The sequence below is a fragment of the Prunus persica genome, chromosome G3 (genome assembly GCF_000346465.2).
Source record: "Prunus persica cultivar Lovell chromosome G3, Prunus_persica_NCBIv2, whole genome shotgun sequence".
Taxonomy (NCBI): Eukaryota; Viridiplantae; Streptophyta; class Magnoliopsida; order Rosales; family Rosaceae; genus Prunus; species Prunus persica.
In genome coordinates, this window is record NC_034011.1 from 7,621,177 (window position 1) to 7,639,253 (window position 18,077).

General features: G+C 36.2%; 2 protein-coding genes across 2 annotated transcripts; one reads left to right on the top strand and one right to left on the bottom strand.

Moving 5' to 3' along the window:
• On the bottom strand, positions 483 to 5,400 carry LOC18784037 (putative cyclic nucleotide-gated ion channel 8). The gene is made up of 7 exons (XM_007216442.2): positions 5,342 to 5,400; positions 4,224 to 4,812; positions 3,802 to 4,011; positions 2,982 to 3,289; positions 2,290 to 2,401; positions 1,773 to 2,009; positions 483 to 1,365 (listed from the first exon to the last, which is right to left on the bottom strand). Exons 1-7 carry the CDS (start codon positions 5,398 to 5,400, stop codon positions 625 to 627), a joined length of 2,256 nt encoding a protein of 751 aa, XP_007216504.1. The 3' UTR covers positions 483 to 624.
• Positions 13,258 to 15,964, top strand: LOC18783151 (putative receptor-like protein kinase At1g80870). Its single transcript, XM_020560764.1, is given in 3 exon segments — positions 13,258 to 14,240; positions 14,242 to 14,400; positions 14,402 to 15,964. Coding segments are annotated over 3 exon segments (2,163 nt in total). The 5' UTR covers positions 13,258 to 13,490; the 3' UTR covers positions 15,656 to 15,964.

Genomic DNA, 18,077 nt, shown 5'->3' on the forward strand with positions numbered 1-18,077 from the left:
TCCCATTTGCATTCCTGGATCTGTGGTGTGTGGTTTAAGACTAATGTTGGCTCTGTTTCTCCCGAATTTTGGCAATGCATTACTTCTGCAATCTACTTTTCTGAAATTGTGTATAAAAGATGCGGATATGTTTAAGATTTTGAAGTTTCTAGGAAAGAAAATAATCCTTTAGCAATGTTACCAACTCAAAACTACCCAAGCATTGAGAATTTAAATCCAAAGCCCAATGTGTATATACGTAATGCAAAAACATATTATGAGACGTAATCTAGGCATGATGTTTTTTTTTCGGGATTTTTATGGTGAAATTACCCAAAATGAAAACCGGTAGCAAAATAACTCATTTGTTTCTCAAGTAGAACACTAACCATTTCTGTATTGGGAAAGACCATCGTGTCCGAGATTTGAGTTGAGATGGATTGAGATGAGCATATAAAGTGCTTTCTCCATATGCAGAAAAAGTTGGTTTTTCCAACTTTTGAAAGAAGAGTTCTTTTTCTTGATTTTTATTTTATGACACATAATGTTGGCATCCATTTGATTTGATGACACATCAAGCCTATGAACATATAATAAACTGCCACCAAAAATCATACATTTTATACAGCTCTTGGATTTTGGATATCAATTCTTATCATCATAAGCTGAGAAGTCAGGTTCAGGGGGCTTCTGCAGCTTCATCAGCTCCGTGCTACCCATGCTACCCATGATACCTGTGCTACCTGCACTGCGACGCCTATGACCGCGAAGTGCTTTTGCTGCAAAATGGGATGCAAAAAAGGTGGCACGAAGCTTGCTTGTAATTGAACCGCCTCGATAATCATCATCGTCATTATCATCATCTCCTTCGCTATAGTCAAAGCCTTCTTCCTCCTCCTTACGCTGTTTTTCTGCCAATTTTCTTCTGTAGTGGCGCCAAGCAGCTTGGATGAAGCAGGATGCCCAAGTCCTCCACTGCTGGGAGTAGAAACGGAAGGTGTACTGAACCTGTCTGCTATGAAGATGCCTAAACTGGCTGGCAACAAATTTCAACTCCTCTGCTTCTAAGGCAAAAGCCTCAACCTCAGTTATAGCCTTCACGGTTCGAGTAGATGATGGTAAGTTAGAACTAGCTTTAGGATCCAATGCCCATGTTAGGAGCTCTTCTCCACAAAAGTCTCCTTCTTTTAGCACACCACTGTTGAAAAATCCACTCCGACCACCATCTGTCGTCACACTTTCTAGGCGACCACGAATGATGAACAACATCTCACCAACTGGGTCCCCTTCCCGCACAATATAGGTATTCTCTGTGCATAAACTTGGTTTTAGACGCTCACAAATGGCATCAAGCAACCGCTCATCCATATTGGCAAAAAGAGGCACCTGCATATAAATGAGTCAGGACCGTGTGAAGTTAACCGTCATCACAATACAGAAGCGCAAATATGAGAAGACGACATGGAAGAATTATAAAGATCGTACAAGGGGAAGTTTGCAAATTTAAAGAAAAACAGAAAAATTCTGTATGAACTTAAACTCCATGGCCAAGAAAGTAGCATGCTTCCTTAATTTAACTTGACCATTTTGAAGGAAGAGCCATCTAGTTAGCTGTCCACCAAAGCGCATTGATATGTATGTGTGCATTCCATGCATAAGATTGATAAGGACAAAAACGGGTATAGCTTAAGACTGTTGATCAGTTAAAACATAGCCTTTGTAAACATATATCTGCAATAACATAACAACATTAATGAATAAGAATGAACATTGACATAAGTGTGGATACTTACCCTTCTAACCAAATTCAAGCAGAGATGCCGTTTAATGTCCCTTCTGAGATCTTTTGGAAGACTCCGGACAATGCTCTCCTCATCTACACCTCGAGTCTCCAACCACTTGTATTGATCGTAGCGTCGAACTCTTTCCCTAAGATCTTGTGGAAGCCAGCGATGGTGCATCCACTGCTCAGAGTCACGCTTTTTAATCCTCATCTCCTCGAGACGAATCGTGAGAGACTGAAGGTAGGTCTGGTGAAATTTATTTAACGTATCAGTTTTCTATGGCTTAAAGTAGAAACCACATACAAAGTAGAAAGCGGAAACAAGTTTGCAGAATTATGGTCTGTTCCATAAAAATAGTTTCTGGTGAATCTAATTGGTGGAACATCATAATAATGATTCGGATCAACAATAACCAACACTTCCCATCATGAAAGCAAAGGCTCTCTATGAGCATCCTCATCTTCAACCAACATTTCCAAAATAAAGGACGTATATGAAGCATCCATAAGATCAATTTATGCCTCACCTGTATATTTCCAATCAGAAGTGCAAAGAGGATGAGGCCAAAAATGCCTATCCCTATGGAAAATAGAATCTCTAAAGCAAAGGTACTGGTTTCAAGACCCTGGCCAAGTGTACTGCAAAAAGTGAAATAACAATGTGCTGAAATTAATCAGATTTGAAAACCGAAATGAAAACATGTTGCGCACTTTAACAATACAAAATATTAACTGAACTTTGGATGGAAAGAAGATGGCTTAAAAGTTGATGAGCATTGCATATGAAGGATGCATTAGTTTCAGATGTCACAGAACAACAGTCAAAGCATATGATGTCAATTTGCAACAGAATTGAAGCTTATCTAAACACACTAGGAAGAAATCCTGCCTACACAAACTCCTCCTTCTCTGCACTAACTTTCTTCCGCAGAGATGTTGCGTATTTTTATAAGGTATGCATACAGATGAGGCACAGGTGAAGTAACAAGACCATATGGAGACTCATCTCTAGTCTGGGGTATCATCACCACAGGCAGTAACAAGAAGGAGGCTTGCAATGGGAAAATGAAGTTGAACTAATCTCAGCAGGGAAAAAAAAGTATAAATAAAAAGAATGGTGTAATTATTCACTTTTTCCTTGGTATTAGAGCATCAGCTATAGTATACATATATCAGAGATAATTATTTTAAAAAATATATTGATAAATGAGTATCATACCTTAAATTTTTCAGTCCCCACCACAAACAGAATAAAAATTTGGAGAAAAATTCTGTGGATGCAATGACCTTTGAACTTATCGCCTCTGTAAAGATTCCAAAATTAAATGGCAGAATGTCACCTTCAGCAGTGCAGCTCTTATTAAGAACTTCCACTCTGATATCTGACCATTCTTTGTATCCTGGGATATTTTCAGAAATGCCACAGTACAAGTAGTTTATCGAACATTTTTTACTTTCAATACAAGCCTCCCGCCAGCATGTGTCATAGCGCTCTACAGCTAACAAGTACCAGGCAGCCCCAGTGACCTGTAAAATTTTATCCAACAATGGTTGAAAATATATTGGTTAAGACACCCTACAAGATACTTGAGCTACTAGTATTCAGAAAATAAAAATGTATGAGAAGTAAAGGCTTAAACCATAATAAAAACTTAAGCTTGTGATGAAGATTCAGTCAGATCATTCCACTATATACTTGTACTTGCCTCTTAGACAGCCACTAAACCCAATGTCTTAAGTTTTCAGGAAATGACCCAACAATATATATCAAGCAACAAACTTAATCATGTGTAAGTGCAGCCCACCATGCACCTTGCAAACAAACAAATAAGTGAGGAATGGGGATTGGTGGTTTCGAACTCAGACCTCTTAAAATCAAGGATTTGATACCATGTTAGACAACCATGGACCCCAAGCCAACAATGGATATCAAGCTAATATACTCCACAAAAAGCAAGGAGAGAGCTATACAGAAACCTCGAAGGAGATGAAATATGAAGTCCAACAGCACGCTTATGTAACATGAGAGTAATACTTACTTGAGCAGCCAGCAAAAACCAGAGCAAATAGTATGCAGCCCCGGCCCAAGCACTTTCGGCGAAAGAGCCTGCACTCTTTTTAAGGTCTGAATTTAAAGCTAGTAAGCGGATAAATCTTGGCAATAATTGAAACCAGACAATAAATAGCAATGCCTGTTTCGTAGCCAATACCTCTGACCCTTTTCCATGCAAGAATCTCCAAACCACAATCTGTAGTAATGAACAAACATGATAAGAGAACCATCTTTTTCTATTCCAAAGTTTATTGGCATCCAAATTAGCTTACAGTATAGTATTAAGCCATTGGAGTCCTAAAGTTTAGATACTAAAGTACAATATGCAGCAAAGTCAGTGTGTCAAGAACAATAACAAATATTCATAAATCCATGCGGACTAAGAGAAATTAAACAGATTTTTCAGACCTGTGGTAAGGGTAGCACGGAAACAAAGTCGACAAAGAAATAGCGGTGTAGATATCGCTTTGCTATCTGTGAAGAATCTATCACAAGTTCACCTCTTCCGAACACCCGAGATGATGGGGCAATATAAGCTGTGCGAAACTGTAAAGTCATGCGAATAAGGTAGAAAGCATCTACTAATGACCGCACAGTTATAGTTGTGGCTGCTAAGTTTCTATCAATAGTGAGGCAATCTTGTTTCTCATCGAAGATTGGAAGGTAAAAGAACAAAGGATCAATGGATATTGCAAAGATACATGATATGACAAAAAGCCTGTTCCATAACAGAAGGGACTTGTCTTGGGGGTCAAATATCCTTCTATCAGACACTTTAAGATCTTCCGGGAACACTGCACGGGTGACCCCAGTTCTTAATGTTCTACCAAATGTCTTTAGTCCGTCTGATCCCCTCTGAATTCCATACTTCAATGATTTTGATGATGTTGCCTTTCTGTTTCTCCCAGTAAAAGGTAATGCCTCAATATGAAATACAGATTTCTTCATTTTACTGGTATCAGCACTCATCGACATTGTAGAGTCCAAGTCATCCAATCTACAGGTACCAACATATGCCAAGTCATACTAGAGAATAACAATACATCATTGTAATAACAAGAATCCATATCCATTTTTCTATTTGAGATATGATATATGTATGACACAGGTTAGTGTCCTAATTGTGTACTTGTATGTTTTCAGGGATTACCATAACCACCCAACGCAGCCAAATCAAGCAAAAACAGGGTAATTGAATATAGTATAGTTCAATCACGACCTCTAGAAAGATGTATCTCATGGGAAACAAAGAACATTAGTCAATGTATCTGTTGGAAAAAAGATAACATTTTAAGGCTATCAGCTGCAAACTACTAGAAAATTTGTCAATTCCAAGCTCAAAAGTGGCGAAATCTAGTGTTCTACATTACATAAATATGGTTTCATTAAGCAAAGCTTTTGAGTTTTTTAGTCGACCCAAAGTCTCAGATAAGGCCTATATGTTGACAATCGGTCTTTAGAAGAAAAAAAAGGAAAATATGGAAAGCAAAATGCAAGGAGTAACAGATACAATGTACATTATATACCTGACAAATTTCTCTTTCTGGCCACCAATGTATTGTGACTTGTAACCACAATCAAACATTTTTTGCGATCGGTTACATAGATACGAGGCTAGAATGTGAGAATTCACAGGCAAGTCCCAAGTCAAGTCACTGAGTGGCATAAAGCACAAATTATTCCATCAAAGTAAACAGATGTGATGCTGCCATGGATAGATTGAAAAACAGAAAAAATAAAAAATGCACTCAAGTCTCTGAGCTTCATATTGTCCAGAGAGAGAGAGAGAGAGAGAGAGAAGATTAACAAAATAGAATGCAGTTACTTATCTATGATCTTAAGATAACAACATGGTTTCATTCACTCATGCTTCAATATCCTTCCATGCTGTGTGCCATAATGTGTGCCCTAACATAAGGCTTGAGACTTCTTCTTTCAGGTGATTTTTAAGTGTCTAAATTAATTGTGTAATTGGTTGTATTAAAACTTTATTTCCCCTTTCCTTTTCCTTTTTACATTTTCACTTGCCTAAGTAAAAAAGAAAACACAAAAAACAGGGGTGAGGGGGTGAGGGGGAGGCAATCATGAGCCCTGAGGGCTTGGAATGAAGCATACAAAATGATGCAGCCAAAACCAAACCCAACTAGGCCCCAAAAAAGGGAAATTCCATGTTATTGAGGTTCTTTGAGTTAATCTAATTTCAATAGAAACTTGGGCAAACTGTTGTATTGATTCTCAAAACATTCCTTTATGTTAGTTTCTGGTGCATTTATCATTCTCAGCTCCAAATGCCTTAACCCAATAAGTCATTCATGAAGTCCCACATCATTTTTGAATTCCTAGTGCTAATTTCCATGTTTCTAAGTTGTGTAGGAGAATGTGAAAACAAAATTTAGACAAAATGTAATTTCTCCATTAATTATCTGGATATTTTTTTCTTCTCATTTCCTACCAATGATCCAAGTATTTGGCATTGTTAAGGATTGCATCATGATCTATCATCTCACATATAATTTAATATTTGAAAACAGAATCAAGAAGAAAATAAGAAAGAAAATATAATGAAAGGATGAACTTACATTGAAAATATTCAGCTTTGATTCTCTAATAATAATTCATGAATCTTTTGGAAGATATTGAAAAGATTAGGGTTTGAGGAGGAGAAAGAAGGTGGCTGATTTAGAGAGAGGAAGTCGGATCATAAGGAAGGCTGGTATTGAGGACAATGTGGAGGGTGGGAGGGGAGCCAGACCGTTATACCGGTCATGCAAACATAGAGCCTGGTCGACTTGGGCAAGTAGCTTTGCTACCTTTGTTTTCTATTTTAAAATTTGCAAGGGCTTTATAGCTCAAGTGGTTAAAAATATTTACTTCCACACCTGATATCCTATATTTAGTGCCCGTTTGACATTGTTTATTTGGGGTGATAAGTGATTTTTTAAAAATTTTGGGAAGCCCAACCCGTTTGTTAAACTGTGAGAAAATCACTTATTGTTAAAAATTGCTGTGAGAGAAAGCTATAAAGGAAAGCAGCTAATGAGGTGCTTTCATTTTCTGATTATGCAGGAATCAGTTTCGAAGAGGAGCTGGGTTTAATGATTAATCGGCAATCATTTTCTGATTATGAGTAAAATCAATACCAACAACACTTTTAACAAAAATTTTACCAAACGCCAAACTACTTTCTCTCACAACAAATTTGACAGCGATTATTTTCACAGCACAGCAATGCCAAACTGGCCCTTAATTTCTCCTTTCTTCAATATTGTTTGTGTAAAAAAAAAATTAATAATACAATTCCATTAAAGGCAAATGCATTGCCTCTCTCGTCAAATCAATATAAAGAAACATGTAGACTTGGCAATGTGTTGTGTGTGTGGTGTGCCAGATTATGCTTAATCCAAATCCAATTCATTAATTTAGAGCATCTTCAACAGACCTTCTATCCTCTTATTCTTAGCTACTTTGACAAAAAAGAAGGAAAATCCTCCTCCAATAGACTCCCTACTTGGCTCTCTATTTTGGAGAATCAACTTTTGGCTCTCTACATCGAGCAAGGAGGAGAGAGAATTTAGCTAGGAGGAGAGAGAAAAAGGGAGAGAGAGATGGAGATATTTGGGAGGTTGGTGGGGGTTGGGTTTCTACTTTTTTTATATATAAATATATTAGATTTGCAAGAAAAAGAGAAAATAATAATAAAATATTTTAGATTAGTCAAAATAGAGAACATTGCTGGAGGAAACACATTTTAAGTAGTTTGCTATAATAGCTTTCTAGCTATTTTAGCTAGTATTTGGCTAAAATTTGGAGACTCTCCTGGAGGTGCCATCATACCCAAATATATAACACAATTCTTTTCGTAAATTTCAATATCGTATCGTGTCGTGTCGTGTTGCACCTGTTTACCCATTTTTCTCTGTGTTTTTTTTTTTGGTCAATTGAACACCAAAATATAAAATACTATCAAATAATATCAAGTGTAAAACAAAGAGAACACCTTCTAATACCAATTACATAACAATTCACTAACCATTTTACCAAAAAAATCATACCTTAACCTTGAAGTAGTAAAACTCTTTCAAACGGCCTGACCAGCCAAAAAGAGAGAAACAACGTTATATTAACTTACTAACTGATTAGCAGTTGAAATATACTGCCTAAAAAATAAATAAATAAAAAACTTGATACACATTCAGCTCATTCCCTCGTAGTTCAAATATTTTGAAACCTAATAATTGCAGCACCCATAAAAACATACATTACTGTATAATACACTAACTTTGACTTTGAATTGTAATTCCTAAACTTGTACCCAGACAAACATCATGTCACCATGATAATCCATTTTTGAAAAGAAGACAAGAAGATGCCGACATATTTCCTAAACTTAATAAGCATCCATTTTTAATAAAGATAAGATATATATAAGGGTCTAAGTCTCTCATAAATTCCGGTACAACGAAGCAAAACTTACCCAATTTTTTCATACCAATATGTCATGTTTCCTTTGAGCTCTTTCAATATAAATCTTAAGGCAGTAAGACACCACATATTTTTTATTTTTTATTTTTGAATAATCGTTGTCTTCAACATGAGAAAGAAGGCCCATATCCTGACTAGGCCTCCTTGTGCATTTGAATTTAACTGTGTTAATCTTGTTTTTTTTTTTTTTTAAATAATATTTTTTTTATGATGTATGCTATCTTAGTACTAAATATTGTTTTTCTTTTGTTAATGTTTATACCATATCTGACCGGCCAATCAGAGAATAACATGTGGAATTAGGGACCCACAAGAGGCCTACTAAATCTAGGCAACCAGTCACATCCCACAAAGTACCATTGGCTGGTTGTGAGCCTTTGGTATCCTAATCATGGCTAAAAACCACGCTTTATCAGGAATTTCTCACAATGACACGTGACACCCCTTCAGACGATGCCCATAGTCTCACATCAAAATCTCATTCGAGATGCACATCTCCCAAGATGTATAAAAAAAGGGCACAAGTCCCTAAAACAAGGTAACTGCTCTTTGGCACAAGTTCCCAAAACAAGGTAACTGCTCTTTCTTTGTTTCGCAGCTTATCCATCTTGTTGAATAGCACACAGAACCAAAAGCGACATCATCACTAAATTGGGCCCAAAAATATCCAACCATTTTTTAGCATTAATAGTCAGAACACCTACTTCTGCCATGTATGGCCCTAGCCTATATGGGTGGAGTTAAATTAAAACATCTTATTCATCCGCTTAAGGATTATGGATACTGATTGGGACAACTTTTTTTTTCCCCCCTGAAACGTCATGCAATGTTGGTATACATAATTGTCTCAACAATGTCTAAATTAAATAAGTGTGATAGTCGTTATTGTTCTAATTATTAACCTATTATTAGTGGACAACAAGGATCAATTTTACATTTATAAAGTATTGATCACAGGAATGCAATTTGTTGATTTTTTAAATTATATATGTGATGAAAGATATACAAACATGATTGTATTTGAGTGCTGCTATTTTCACCTCGTGCCTTATTTCTTTATTCACCTTATCTTCCCACTCACTATGTAAATTTGAAAAAACACAATCTTATTTTTCCACCCATTATTATTTCTAAAATACTCTTTAAATATTAATTCAAGCAAATTATCTTTGCTAATCATTTGTAGTTGAGATATGGAGAGGATCAAGTTGTGTTAGGCGGACTGGATAAATGTTAGTCTAATATTTTCATTTTTTTTTGGATCTTTTAGATTTTTATTCTCTGCCTTGTAGTTTCTGAAAATATTCTGGATAAATGAGTTGAGGTTTTTTTCCTGAGTCCTTAGAAGTCATTTTACAAGGGGTAAATTTGTCTTTAAAATTTTGAAGATAAAATGAGTAGAAAAATAGGACATGAAGTGGAAATAGCAGCACTCTTGTATATAATCGATGAGATGAAATATTTTCTCTTGAAAGTAGGCTAGGTCAATCTTGACATCTTTAATACCTAAACATTTTCCATCTTTTTTTTTTTTTACTATTTATTTATATTGAGCATATAAAACTACATGTTACACCATGGTCTTTGGTGCCCTGGCCAATTTTGGTTGTGTAACTTTCCTTTATTTATTTTTTGTAAAAATTATGTATGATGTTCGAAATTTAGGGCTTCTTCAACGAGCCTTTGTGTGATTTATTTTTGTTTTAAAAAAATCCTTATCTAAGAAGGACAATCTAATTAATTTATGTTTGATTACCAAACCAATCAGTTTAATTTTTATTTGTTATTTTAATTTTTTGGGTTAAAATTCAAACCAAACAGGCCAATTTGGTCGAGTTCACAGTTTGAGAAATACCAAACCTCCAATTCACTTGAACCAAATCGGTTAGCATTTAAATATCCAAAAATTTGTAGCCAAGGGGTTCGATCCCTTTACCTCCATAATGAACTTTAAGCCCCAAACTACTGCGACATGAAGTTATTTTGTGTAAATTATGTAAAACCAATATATTTCACCACTTTCAAGTCCAAGAAATTTTAAAAAAATAAAAATCATAAGTGATAGCACTTACATAACCCTACCCTTGTGTGCCCTTAGGGTTCAAAATTTTCGGGTTTGAGCTGGGCTTCAGGGGTCTTTTAAATTTTTTGGGCCAGACTGAACCAAGGTTTCAAATGTCAAGGCCCTACCCATTGAGCTGGGCTGAATTGGGCCTCATATGGGCCTAGACTGGCCAACCCTTTTTTATTTATTTTTATTTTTTAAAAAGTATTTTATAATTTAATCCATAACATGTGTAAACCAAATAAAAAGTTTATTAAGTTATTTTACATTTTGATTAAGTCTAAAATGAGGTTAATGAGTGCTTCAATTAAGTCTTAAAAAAAGAAGAGCCTAAACGGTTAATCGGGCTTAGGTGGGCTGTGGGCAGGTAAAGGGTTTCAAATTCTAAGAGTCCTACCCAATTCAATAACAGGCTAGACCGAATGGACCTAAAGAACGAGCTAAGCTAGGCTTTGGGTCATCGGGCCTCGGGCTACCCACTTCGGATCATGGGCTTAAGGCCAAATGATAATTCCTCAATACAAAGCCTTGTTGCCTCGCGTGCTACCTCACCTCGGTGTGAAAACCAAAACCAAACCACACCGAACCGTTCAATCTGATTAACTGAGGGCGTCGATTTTTTAGGATGGTGGTTTGGTGTCAGTTTCGCAAATCCCTCCACCAAGGCTCTTGATTCTGCATTCAGTTTTAGCTCAACAGCGAACTAAACCAAATCAAACCCACCCTTAAATAAAACATGTAATTGCAACACACACCTACATATAGCACAACAAAAAATATGACATAATTACAAAATAAATAACTAATGGAGGGATGGTGCCATAGAAAAAGGATATATACAAATCGAAGTGTGACTATAAAATCTCACCTCCCATCTGGTGGACAGGTCCCACACACACCCAATATCCATGTTCCATGTTCCATGTTCCATGTTCTTGTGCTCACTATATGCTAAGCACTCAAAGGCAAACTGTGTGAAAGCAAACTGTGTGCCCTAGACAGCATTTCACAATAGCAACATTGCACCCATAACCTCATTTCTTTCTTCTTTTTTCTTCTTCCTCTCTTTATTTTTTTGTTTTGTTTTTTGCATTTCATGCATAAAAAGCACACTCTGCATATCCTCACTCTGCGCGTGCAAAGCATTCTTAATTTGTAGACTTTCTAGAATTTGCCTTGAGCCTTTAAAGTGTGGGCATCCCATACTGGTCACTTACCCTAAGGTGATGATTATGTACAGTACAAGCCTGACTTGCAAGGACCACTACTACACCCAAACAAATCAGTCTAAATCAAGCTCCAAATTTTGTAAAAACCAACCACATGCATAGCCTGTTGTGATTATCAAATTAAAATGTGAGTATTCGATTCAAAATTAATTGATAAGAATAAAGACGCCTAAAATCTTTTAAATTATCAAGTAATGCATATAAAACATGTATTTATTTTCACGAACTAGTAAATTTATATGATCGTCAAAATCCTTATCTCTTCCCTCTTCTTATTGACCAAATAGAGCTGACTATGTGAACATTTTCTGTAAACAATGCATGAACTTCTAATAAGTGATATTAATTGGTTTATCCTAAAAAGAAAAAAAGAAAAAAAAAAGGAAAAAAAAAGGGAAAAGCAAACCTATTACAATTCATACATATGAACAATATGTCAATATGAATGGATTTTATTATAAGTTGAAACATGTTATCTAATTATAACGACATCAAGGTCACTATAGTGACATATTGGACCACTAACACTAAATCCTTTGACCACACATACATGAAATTATTATTATTTTAATTTTCAACTTCCTTTATGTCGAGTAACATTTAATGAATCACGAATTATACGAATTTTTCACGAAAAATTTAAAAAACGTCATTGATTACATACTCATTCAATCTCTTTCTAATTTGTAACTTATTTGATTCACGACTTCTCCATTTCAAGAAAACAAATATGGCACCAAAAAGTTATTTAAGTTTACAAATGAGAATGATGGAAAATTGGAATCTCACAATGACATGTGCACAGTACACACGAACATGTGAACCTATTTATACCTCGAGTCGAATAAGGAAACAAAAAGTAATGTTAAAATTCCCTCAGTAAATCTAACCAAGTAAATGTGTACACGTGCCTCATGGCCTGTAAGACAATCATGTTCAACAAACATTCCTCAAGTAATGAGTATAAGAATTTATTACCGACCGAAAAAGAAAAGAACTTATTATGGTAAAGGTCGATGCATGAACTGTAATCATTCATAACTTAGGTTATCATGGCGGATGTTTTTTATTCTTTAATTGCATAATAAAATATTATTATCATTCTCTAATACATATGTAATTATGCCCACCTTTTTACTACCAAATTAAGAAAGTAAGTTAAAATTTAGATACTGCTTGTCTCATTTTTTGTAAATATTTTGTTTTTTGTCTAATTATTGTTTGATATATATTAAAAAATAATTCATCAAAAACGCAAATACATAAATTTTTGCACACATATCACACTGTTACTGAAATGAATATAAAAGCTCCTACTTATATAATACTAAGTAGGGAAGTATTTTTCTTCAAATTTTACCAACCATTCATGGTAAATACTAAATAGTAAAAAGAATGATAAATAGAATTTAAAAACTGGAACCCACCCTTTTTTAAGTTATATTTCACCAACCAACTGGAACCCATCTTTCCCTCCAATTTATTTTTTTGTTTTTGTTTTGTTTTCTGAATTTCAGCTTGATATGACTTTCTCTGCAAAGCCTTTCTCTTTAGTCAAAAGGACCTCCACCTTGGGGCCCTCCCTTCCACACTCTACACGCACTATTTTCTAATCCTAAATTACAGTCACAACATTAAAAAACAAAACAATAAGGGAGGCACAATCAAAACCCATGTCAAAAGAGGACCTTGAAAAGAGAATAGTGATTAACAACAATCTCCATATATTATCCAACTGTAAAGCAAACCCACATTGGATGCTCAAAGACAAAGAAGAAAATTGAAACAATGAAAATGAGAATCCCCAAATATCAGTATCTTCTTCAACCTTTTGTTCATCACTTTTGAAGCCAAACTACAAACCCTGCAGAAGCAGAACCCACCTCACCAACACCAACCATGCCTTCAAGACCATTCCCTCCTTCAAGTCCTGACCTTCCAAGTTTTAGGCCACCCAATTTCTTGACAAAAACCAGGGTCTTGTTCTTGGCCCTCACAATCTCAGCTTCTTTGGTGATACTTTCATCAATAATCTATTTTCTTTACCACCTTTGGCAATCACTTGTGAACAGGGCTAAGACCATTCCATTTGATTCCAGTGCACCTCTCAAGCTTGAAAGATTTTCGTGCAAAGAGCTCAAGAATGCCACCAATGACTTTGATGGTGCCAATGTTATTGGCAAAGGTGGCTCTGGCACTGTCTTTAGAGGCATACTCAAGTGTGGTAAGTTGATTGCCATTAAGAGGTTGGATGCTTTGAATTTGCAGTCAGAGAGAGAGTTCCAGAATGAGTTGCAGATTCTTGGTGGGTTGAGATCACCATTCTTGGTGACCCTTTTGGGTTATTGTGTGGAAAAAAATTGTAGGATTCTGGTTTATGAGTATATGCCCAATAGGAGTCTCCAAGAATCACTTTTTGGGGATGGCCTTTTGACTTTGGGTTGGGAGAGGAGGTTTGAGATCATTTCAGATGTAGCCAGAGCGCTTGAGTTCTTGCATTTGGGATGTGATCCTCCAGTTATTCATGGTGATATTAAGCCTAGCAACATTTTGCTTGATTTCGATTACCGGGCAAAGATTTCGGATTTCGGGTTGTCAAGGATCAAGGTGGAGGGTGAATTTGGGGTTGATATGTTTAGCCAGGACTTGGGGTAAGAGTCAGGAGCTGTGGAAGAGCCAGGAGCTGTCTGGGAACTTGGCTGCGGACACTCCGGCGATTGGTACCCCTGTGGAGAGTGCTAGTGAGGTAGATTTTGCTCTTTGCTTTTGCAAGCTTCTTTCCTCGTCAAAAAATAGTAGAAAAATGTTGTGATGTTAAAGCTTTGAACTTGAATTCTGTGGAACTATAAATGCCAAACATTGCTTTTGAGAGTGATATGAAGAGTTGTCATGGTAAGGGGAAAGAGGTTTCAACTGTAGATTTAGGTGGGGATGATTGGAATAATAGGTTTGTGCCTTATGATGATGAGCTTAGTAGCATTGACCATAGTAAGGAGTTGAATTTTGTTGCTGGATCTGGTGTTGATGATGCAGAGGATACAAAACAGTGGGGGAAGGATTGGTGGTGGAAGCAGGATGGAAGTGGTGAATTGTGTAGTAAAGATTATGTTACAGAATGGATAGGGAGTCAGATTTGCCCATCTACGAATCCCGACTGGGATGACGAAAAGAAGAGCATTCATGAGAAACGTGGGTTAGATGTATCAACTCCAGTTGATAAATTAGAAAATGCAAATGAACCCCAGTTGCAAGAATTTGGGTTTGGAAATCCCAATAAGGGGTTCGAAAAGAAAGAATCGAAGAGCAGGAAAAATCACAAAAGGAAACCAAGGAAGATGCAAGAGTGGTGGAAAGAAGAGCACCTTGCTGAGATTAGCAAGAAGGGTAATAAGCTTAAAAATCTCGAAACAAAGTGGAAGAAAGGCTTCAAAATGCCGCGTTTTGGCAGATGGATGTACCTTCATAGACGAAAGAACTTTAGGGAGCAGAGTCAGGATAAATGTGATCAAAATGGGGAGTTCAGTTTCAGGAGGGGATGGAAGAAAAAGACTGCACATTCTGTTGGAAGTGACGTCTATAGTGGCGATCTATTTAGCCGTGAGCTCAGCAGCACAACAAGCATGAGAGGGACTTTGTGCTATGTTGCGCCAGAATATGGTGGGTGTGGATACTTGATGGAGAAGGCTGACATTTACAGTCTAGGTGTTCTAATCCTTGTGGTTGTGTCTGGTAGAAGACCATTACATGTTCTTGCATCACCCATGAAGCTAGAAAAGGCAAATTTAATAAGCTGGTGTCGGCAGTTAGCTCACGCTGGAAACATCCTTGAACTTGTAGATGAGAGATTGAAGGATGAGTACAATAAAGACCAGGCAAGTTTGTGTATAAATTTGGCTCTCTCTTGCTTACAAAAGATGCCAGAGTTACGACCGGAAATTGGGGAGATTGTTAAGATCTTGAAAGGGGAGATGGATCTCCCACCACTCCCGTTCGAGTTCTCTCCCTCCCCGCCTTCAAAGTTATACAGCAGGTCAAGGAGAAAACAGACTGCCACTACAGAGTAGGGACTATAACATATTCTTCATTTCAAGTTTCTTTTATCATTCCCCACTGGGGATATGGTGAGTGTAATATAGAAGCAATGATTTGAAATCGTTATTTGAAAACAAATTTATGGCCTGCATGTTGTGTGTACCATGAGGTTGTTGTGTGTATATTAGCAATTAGGTAGATGATTCTGCTCTATTTTTCATTGCTGGGTTAATGTTCAAATCCTATTGACACTCCCTTTGTTGTTTTTTCAATCATAATCAGACCAAAGTTTCCTTAAATTCGTGCAGTGGAATATACAGGTCCTCTGTTTTATCCAGTGATTCATCAGGCTTCTGCTGTTTTGAAACAATTGCAGATGGTTTGTCAATGCATGCAGGAAATCAAATGGGAAAACTTTGAGAAACAATCTAGCTGCTCAAAAAGCCTTCCCATGTTTTTAAGTTTGTCTCACATTTCCTTACATTTGAAGGGTTTTTCTTTGGATACATGAACTAATTAAGAAGGTTTTAATTTACACCAGCCAGTAAAACTTTGACAGCCACTGAAAATGATTGATCTTTTAATTTTGGTTGGAGCTTTTTCAGATTGATCATGAAGCACTGAAGTCTTAATCACGGGCCGAAGCTGCTCACTACTAAAGTGTAAATAATTAACCCACGAGAGGCTAAGACTAATCACTCAAAAGTATATATCATAAAGTCATGGCTCTGTCCACATAATTTTTCCTGCTGAATTGTCATTGTCATTTTCCTTTTCCTTTCCTAGAAAGAAGAGAAAGAAAAGTTTGCTATGTGGGCAAGGGAAACATGGATGTGTTGTGTGATATTAGGGACAACTCTTGGAAGCAATATTTGCATTATTCCCCTTATTGAGCTGGAGGAAAAGGACCGCAAAAAGTAAAAGAAAAAAGGATTATGAACCAAAGCTTGCGAAGACTGACATCCAAAAAAAAGAAAGAAGAAAAACCAAAAACACTAATGGCAAGTTACTTATGTACCATTTGAGCCATCTATGAGGTTATCTGGTGTAGTTGCTTGGAAGCATCATAGCCACCACTAGTCGCAGAACTTGCATGGCACGAGGATAACAATGTTTCGCTATTTTCAACTAATCATATTTCGCTATGTAACAAAATTACCATCCATAACGAAACATGATTGATTGGAGACAGCAAAACAGTGTCATCCCTGTGATATACAATGTTTTCTCCTTTCAGAGGCTCAGACTAATGAGCTCTGTGCACACTAGCTAGAGGGCTCTTTTCCTTCTGAAATCTTTGCCAACACTTGAAAAACATCATTTTGGTGGGACTATTTCTATTTTTCTTTCTCAGTGGGCCATGCTAGACAATGGTATACTACATTTTGAGCAGAAAATGTCATCTCACATGTTACATGTCAGATAAAATTGGAACATTATAGAGGAATTTTCTGGTTTGCTCTGACAACATGTGTTTACGGATATTTTCTTAATCTTTAAAGAGATTTTCATTCCACTGAAACAGAATGAGTATCCAACTAAGGAGAACCCTCCTCTATCCATACAATATTCGTTGAACAACACCTAGTAAACCTAATAAAGATGACCCAATTAGGTTTTAATCTAATGGTATTTCTCTTTCTAATATTAGAACAAGTCTCAAATTCGAATCCTCATTTTTAACAAAAAAAGGTTCAAATTCCCCCCTCTTTTGATGCAAAGAAACCCAAAAAACTTTCTACTAAGTTTAAAGAAATTGGAAAAAAAAAAGAAAAGAAGTTGCCTAATTTTCTCAAATAAATGTACTGTAATATATTCTGAAGGTGTACCTGCATTATTAGTGCTTCCATAACTACTGCATAAGTGTAATGTTGAACAAAGAAAATTAAAGGTGAAGAAATACAATATATTAATAGAGGATTCTCAGCAAATCAAGCATGCATGATCTTTCATCTTTGACCAAACCCAGTTAAGTAATAATTATCTCTCTCTCTCTCTTCTAAATAGTTTAAAAATAGTTTTAAAAAATCTTGAACATGTGAGTCTCTTCATAATAACATGAGATCCTTGACCAGAAAAAAAACATGAGATCGTTAACCCATCAAATATTTATTGGAGGAAAGCAATTATAGTCAGCTCTAGGAAATGATCATATTTGTCAATAATTGACCAACAAAACTAGATAATGTAGCTAGGCATTGGTTCCTGAGACCCCTTTTCATGTTTCTTTATTCAACCATAAAAAACAACAACAAAAAGCATTTGCTAGCACCCACGTTCAATTTTATCATAATTGGAATTTCAAATATTCAAAATGAGAATGTGGATAAGTTTATTAACATTTTCATTTTGGAGCAAACCAAGTGGACCAATGCAATCATGTCTAGCCTAGTTCTGTATTTATTTTATGGGCTTGTACTGAAAGTCCATACATTTTGAAACCTGATTGTTCAA

What these genes read in the sequence shown, in the direction of transcription:
- LOC18784037 (XM_007216442.2), bottom strand. Translation starts at nt 5,400, where the DNA reads ATGTTTGATTGTGGTTACAAGTCACAATACATTGGTGGCCAGAAAGAG. An exon ending in CAGAAAGAGAAATTTGTCAG is followed by an intron (nt 4,813 to 5,341) that starts GTATATAATGTA and finishes TGGTACCTGTAG; the next exon opens with ATTGGATGACTTGGACTCTA. An exon ending in CCGTGCTACCCTTACCACAG is followed by an intron (nt 4,012 to 4,223) that starts GTCTGAAAAATC and finishes TCATTACTACAG; the next exon opens with ATTGTGGTTTGGAGATTCTT.